Source organism: Rhodamnia argentea, chromosome 1 (genome assembly GCF_020921035.1).
Source record: "Rhodamnia argentea isolate NSW1041297 chromosome 1, ASM2092103v1, whole genome shotgun sequence".
Lineage (NCBI taxonomy): Eukaryota > Viridiplantae > Streptophyta > Magnoliopsida > Myrtales > Myrtaceae > Rhodamnia > Rhodamnia argentea.
In genome coordinates, this window is record NC_063150.1 from 13,739,644 (window position 1) to 13,745,981 (window position 6,338).

Below are 6,338 nucleotides of genomic sequence, written 5' to 3' on the forward strand. Positions count from 1 at the left end.
ATCTTGGCGCGCGGCTTTGGCGTGTCCGCGTCGGAATAGCAGAGCAGCACGGAGGAGAGGCCTATAAATACGACCCACAACCAGATCGAGGGTTTTCATAGCTCCTCCTTCGATCTCGGCATTCTCTCGATCTCGATCTCGATCTCGAGCGATCTCTCCTTCAAGTTTCAAGGTATCTGCGCGATTTCTTCCCTTCCGAAAATCTGAATCTTGTGTTTAGGCTCTTTGCTGTTTCGATTGCATCTTCGTCTAGGTTCTAGGTGAACGGAATTTCCGATTTTCCCGATCGATTAAGGGTTTCATCTGGTTTCGCCTGTCGACTTAGCGATCACGGCGACGGTACGTGTTTTGGCCCGAAAGATGTCGCCGGATCGTGAGATGATGCGCGCGAATTGTGTGTGCCGGGTCATGTGAATCTGCTTTCTCGTGCTGGGGGTTTGGGTTTTCAGTTTGTTTTCGGGATCGATCGGTGCTTTGTTGAAGTCTGTAACGATTGGGTTTTGTTTGTGCTGGTTTTCTGCTACTTTTTGGTTGTTTGATCAAGACTGTGAGTCCATGACTTCAATTGATTGCGTGTGTTATCAGATCTATCTGTAAGTTGTGCAAACAAAGTTTGTTGTTTGGATTGATGTGGATGGAAGAGAAGGTTCTTTTTTTTATTATTCCCTGTGGCTTCCCATGTTCCAGAACTTTTGGCTATCTAGTTTCTATACGAGTTATATTGACCATGATTCGTTAAATCCCCGACACTTAACCAGTACTCCTGTGATTACTGATAGTGCCCAAAGTTATGATGTGTTCGAGGAATTCTGTGTTCTTGGTTAATTGATTGGTGCCTCACCTTCAATTTAGAGTTTCACCAGTCTTGGTTGGTGCTCGCAAACATGTGTTGATTGTTGTGTCGTTTCTCAATTTAGGTTACATAAGATTTATTATTTGTCTCTCTTACGTATGCAAATCAAGAGTAGATTTGCAACGACTGAAATAAGCCACAAAGAGTCTAGAACTGAATCTCATGTAGCTGGTTTACTGTTTGGGGAGTTGCAAATGCCTGTTCTAGTTTCATGTCATCTAATTTCTTCCTTTTTTTCTGTTTGAATCTTATAGATGCAAATTTTCGTGAAAACCCTTACTGGCAAGACCATCACCCTTGAGGTTGAAAGTTCAGATACAATTGATAATGTGAAGGCCAAGATCCAAGACAAGGAGGGAATCCCCCCGGACCAGCAGAGGCTTATCTTTGCTGGCAAGCAGCTTGAGGATGGACGCACTTTGGCTGACTATAACATTCAGAAGGAATCCACCCTCCACTTGGTTCTCCGTCTCAGGGGTGGTATGCAGATTTTTGTGAAGACCCTTACTGGCAAGACCATTACGCTAGAGGTTGAAAGTTCGGACACCATTGATAATGTCAAAGCGAAAATCCAGGACAAGGAGGGAATTCCCCCAGATCAGCAAAGGTTGATTTTCGCGGGCAAGCAACTTGAGGATGGTAGGACTCTAGCAGACTACAATATCCAGAAGGAATCGACACTCCACTTGGTGCTTCGTCTCAGAGGTGGCATGCAAATCTTTGTGAAGACCCTCACTGGAAAGACCATAACCCTTGAAGTTGAAAGCTCAGATACGATTGATAATGTGAAGGCCAAAATCCAGGACAAAGAAGGAATTCCCCCAGACCAGCAGAGGCTGATTTTTGCCGGCAAGCAACTTGAGGATGGAAGGACGCTCGCTGATTACAACATTCAAAAGGAGTCCACCCTTCACTTGGTGCTCCGTCTGAGGGGAGGAATGCAAATCTTTGTCAAGACCCTTACTGGGAAGACGATCACCTTGGAAGTTGAGAGCTCTGACACCATTGACAATGTCAAAGCGAAAATTCAGGACAAAGAAGGCATTCCCCCAGATCAGCAAAGGCTTATCTTTGCCGGGAAACAACTTGAGGATGGTAGGACTTTGGCAGATTATAACATCCAGAAGGAGTCCACTCTTCACTTAGTGCTGCGACTGAGGGGGGGCATGCAGATATTTGTGAAGACCCTTACTGGGAAGACAATAACTTTGGAAGTGGAGAGCTCGGACACCATTGATAATGTCAAAGCTAAGATACAGGACAAGGAAGGCATTCCCCCGGATCAGCAGAGGTTGATTTTTGCCGGGAAGCAGCTCGAGGATGGCCGGACACTGGCAGATTACAACATTCAAAAGGAGTCGACTCTACATCTTGTGCTTCGCCTCCGCGGTGGAATGCAGATTTTTGTCAAGACTTTGACCGGAAAGACCATCACTCTGGAGGTGGAGAGTTCAGACACGATCGACAATGTGAAGGCAAAAATCCAGGACAAGGAGGGCATCCCACCGGACCAGCAGAGACTGATTTTTGCTGGGAAGCAACTGGAAGATGGGAGGACGCTGGCTGATTATAACATCCAGAAAGAGTCAACTCTGCACTTGGTCCTTCGTCTGCGCGGTGGCTTTTAATTCTGCGAAAAGGTTTCATTGGGTCAAGTTGGTGTTTTTCTCTATTTTGGGCAGTTCTAATGTTTGGTTTTATGTTTGGATGGTAATGTCCGCTGATGGATTGATATGAATATAGTTCAACTTCTTTAGTTCTACTGTCGGTTTGATGGAGATGCGTCGATCTCTTCAGTGTTTTTCCTATTGCATTTTCTGGTTTGAGGGCATATATATATGGTTTGTGGCTAAGAAATTGTTAGCTGTGAGTATTGATTCTCCGCAAGATCTTGCCAATCAAAAAGGGAGAAAGGAACCAATACGATTCTAAACGATGGACATAGCCAATTTCTGAAGATAACATTAAATGCGGTCATCATGAATCGGACGAGGAGGTAATTCAAAGCATATGGTATTTGTTCGATTTGCCAAGTACCGTTCGATGCTAAAGTAGGAAAAGAACATTTGGCGTTGAATGTACCTATTCTATCTTCAAATTCAACCTCTTTGGTGAATTGAAAATGGACGAATATCATCAAGTCTCTTGTTCTTGACATTACATGCAAGTTCAATATATGGGCAAAAGTAGTCGAATTAATCCGTCTTCTTTCCACGAAGAACTTTTCATGTTGCTGGGAGATGCTCTTTCGGAAACGGGAGCTGCATCTCTGGCCTAGAAAAACTGACTCTTCTTTCAAACGGGACTGGTTTATGAGCATGTAGCATCACCATCAAGTGTCACGCCAGAGAATGAACTTCTTTTGCAGCGGTTTTGTAGTTTTTTTTTTTTCTTTTTCTCATTTTGCTTTCTCCGATCGATGTTCGTCGGAAAAACTAGCATCAAGCAAGACTTGGGAGGCGTAATGGGGCCGATTAACTTTCCATTATCACTTATTATATCAACTGATCGGGATCAAGTCTCACCATCCGCTGATGTTACCATATCAGTCAGCTGAACAAGAACTAGCCACTACGACTTAAAAGAGTGATCCATACTCTGTTGTATTGATTGAGCTTGTTCTATGAAGTCCAGCGGGCATGCAAATCTTAAAGCTATACCTTCATAAGGAGAGCCGGAGCGGCTTGGACGACAACTGCCAAACTATTTGAGCCTACTGCTTTGCTCGGAACACGGCTCGTATACGATTATATTTTATTAAGACAGCAAATGTACATCCCATAGACGAGGCCTTCGCATATCAAAGCTCAGACACATCCACTCACAAAGAAAAGGGGGAAAACTGCTTCAAACGAGTCACAGAAAACAAAACAACCAAGAAGTAACCTCTAGACTTTAATGCAGACTTCACCATCACAGACCCATCCTTCTCCGGCTTCTCCTTCTTCCTTCGCCTCCTCCCCAGCTGCTTTATCTGCTTCGTCTCCTCATCCATCCGGCTCAATCTCAGTCGACTTTGCCTCTAACTCCTTGAGATGTTCAGCGGTAAAAGGATAAGCATCAGCCCCGTGCTCCGATGTAAGAGCCCTTGCTTCTTTAGTCAGTGTCCGGCCAGTTGAGCCGATGGCTATGAGGGCGGGGATCTCATTGACCTGGAATTTGCGATCCAGGGATTTCTTCCTCTCATCGCCAAAGGGGAGCGCCAGCCACGGCATCTCAGCAAAATAATCATCGAAGGCAGTCTGGTCATTGTCGCTAGAGATGAAGATCACCTCAAAGGCATTGTCGTTGGCCTTGATCTTTTCGTATGCCTCCATAAGCACCGGCAGGAATGCACGGCAAGGAGGGCACCAGTGTGCTGAGAAGTAAAGGAGGACAGTCTTCCCTGCCAAGCCCGATACCGGAATCTGCAATCCAAGTTCAAGAGCAACCTCATGAACCCACGAACCGATGGAAAAGGCATGTGAAACTGCATAAATGGGAAGGATTTTCCTATTTATAGACCTCGATTCAATCTTTTCCTCACCTCAAGTAACCCGAGGGACAACGAAATTTAGGGCTATAAAATTTCCAAGTCACTAGCTTCTAGGAAGAAAAATCAGATTTACCTTGTTTCCTTCCTTTCCAATGACGAAATCTCGATCCCCTGAAACCAAGATTGACTCCAATGTCTGAGACTCTTCCCTTTTCTTCTCTAACTCCGCAAGCTCAGCGAGCTTTTCCGGAGTGAATGGGTAAGCTGCAACGCCGTGCTCCTCGACGGTTTTGGCAACATTGGAATGGAGAGTCTTCCCATCAGGACCAATTATGACCAGAGTGGGTAGGGTCGAGAGCTCAAAGTACCTAACCAGCTTCTCACATTTCTTGTCCTCCAATGGTAATGAAAGCCATGGCATGCTTCCAAAGGCTTGTTTGAATGATTCTTCGTCATCATCGAGAGGTATCTGAACGATCTCAAAACTCTCTCCTTGGGCCTTCAGCTTCTCATAAACCTCCCGTAACATTGGCGCGAAATCGACGCATGCTCTGTACATGGACAATGAGAAATACAGACCCACGGTTTTCCCTTCAAGCTCAGTAACAGGAACCTAGTTTGGCCACACGACTACATTAGTAAAAAGAGGATGGAAAACCGAATCGTAAGCACACGCAGCCATCGGTTTCGACTGCATCGAAGATCTTTTTAGCTTACCTTCTTCCAATCGGACGAAACTACGAAGTCACGAGATCCATGGACCAAAAGAGAGGTCAACGATTGATTTCTCCTAGCAGCTTCATCCCGGTCTTTCAACTCTTTGATGAGTTCCGGAGTGAAAGGGTGACCTTCCACTCCATACTCGCGGACGATCTCGACCCCGCTATCGGTCAAGACTCTACCTGTGCCATCGAGAAACACGAGGTGGGGTATTCCCCTCACCTCAAACAACTCATCCAAGCTATCACGCTTGTCCGAGTCAGGGAATGGGACTGCAAGCCACGGCATCTTGGAAAAGTATTCACTGAAGGACTCTTCATCCTCGTCTGCGGAGATGAAAATGATCTCCAGATCACCTCTTGGGGAAACTTCATTGTACACCTCCGCCAGAGTCGGGGTGAACTGATGGCACGGGCCGCACCATGACGCGGAGAAGTACAAGCCGATCGTCTTCCCCTTCAAGCTAGCGACTTCAACCTGATACAGGATAAAAGATTCCTAATTCGAGTTCTTCCATACAGTAATCAGCAAGCAAGACTCGCTAATATTAATCGACCACCACACAAAATCATTAAAAATGCTCATGAAACACCCACAAAAAAAAAAAAAAAACAGAGAAGCACTTCGGTTAGGCGCTACTCATTAATTTGATCGCAAAATCAGCAGTCTCGTCGACCAAAACAAGTAAGCCACATTGAAGGCGTGAGCATCTATACTAATTCGAATCCATATGAACTGCGTCCATGCGACTCTTAAGTATATATGCTTTCTTCAAACAGTAACACATCATTCACCAATCATCCAGTTTAGGAAGACAACAAATGGACAGCACTCGAAAATGATAATCAAAGATCAGACCAAATTAGCTTTATCTCGAACTAAATTCGCCAGCTTTAGCCATCACAAACCGACATGCTGCGCAATCACGCCATCCCCAGCAAAAGAACAACCAAAAGAACATCCGGAATCAAACCACCGGTCACCAGAACAAGCATTTCCCGCACGAAGGCCGCGAGAACTTCTCAACAAGGAGGCCAACCCAGGAATCTTTTTTTCATCATTTTTTCGAAAGGCAAAAGAGTGAAAAAGAGAAACCGAGCTTTCACCTGATCGCCGTTGTTTCGGATGAGGAAGTCCCTGTCCGGAGAAGACAAGAGGGACTGAACATCGTGACGAGCTCCGTCTCCGACAACATCCGCCATCCTCGTTCGTCTCTGAGCTCCTGTCTTCTGTCTGACAATCGTTGCCGAGCGTGCGTGAGAAATCCTCCAATGGCGGGCTTCTACTCCC

At 45.6% G+C, this 6,338-nt stretch overlaps 2 protein-coding genes across 2 annotated transcripts; one reads left to right on the forward strand and one right to left on the reverse strand.

Moving 5' to 3' along the window:
• LOC115751306 (polyubiquitin) lies at positions 1-2,612 on the forward strand. The gene is made up of 2 exons (XM_030689153.2): positions 1-172; positions 1,108-2,612. Exon 2 carries the CDS (start codon positions 1,108-1,110, stop codon positions 2,479-2,481), a length of 1,374 nt encoding a protein of 457 aa, XP_030545013.1. The 5' UTR covers positions 1-172; the 3' UTR covers positions 2,482-2,612.
• A 1,000-nt stretch (positions 2,613-3,612) lies between these two features.
• LOC115751353 (probable nucleoredoxin 1) lies at positions 3,613-6,338 on the reverse strand. The gene is made up of 4 exons (XM_030689243.2): positions 6,155-6,338; positions 5,046-5,525; positions 4,462-4,941; positions 3,613-4,260 (listed from the first exon to the last, which is right to left on the reverse strand). Exons 1-4 carry the CDS (start codon positions 6,248-6,250, stop codon positions 3,841-3,843), a joined length of 1,476 nt encoding a protein of 491 aa, XP_030545103.1. The 5' UTR covers positions 6,251-6,338; the 3' UTR covers positions 3,613-3,840.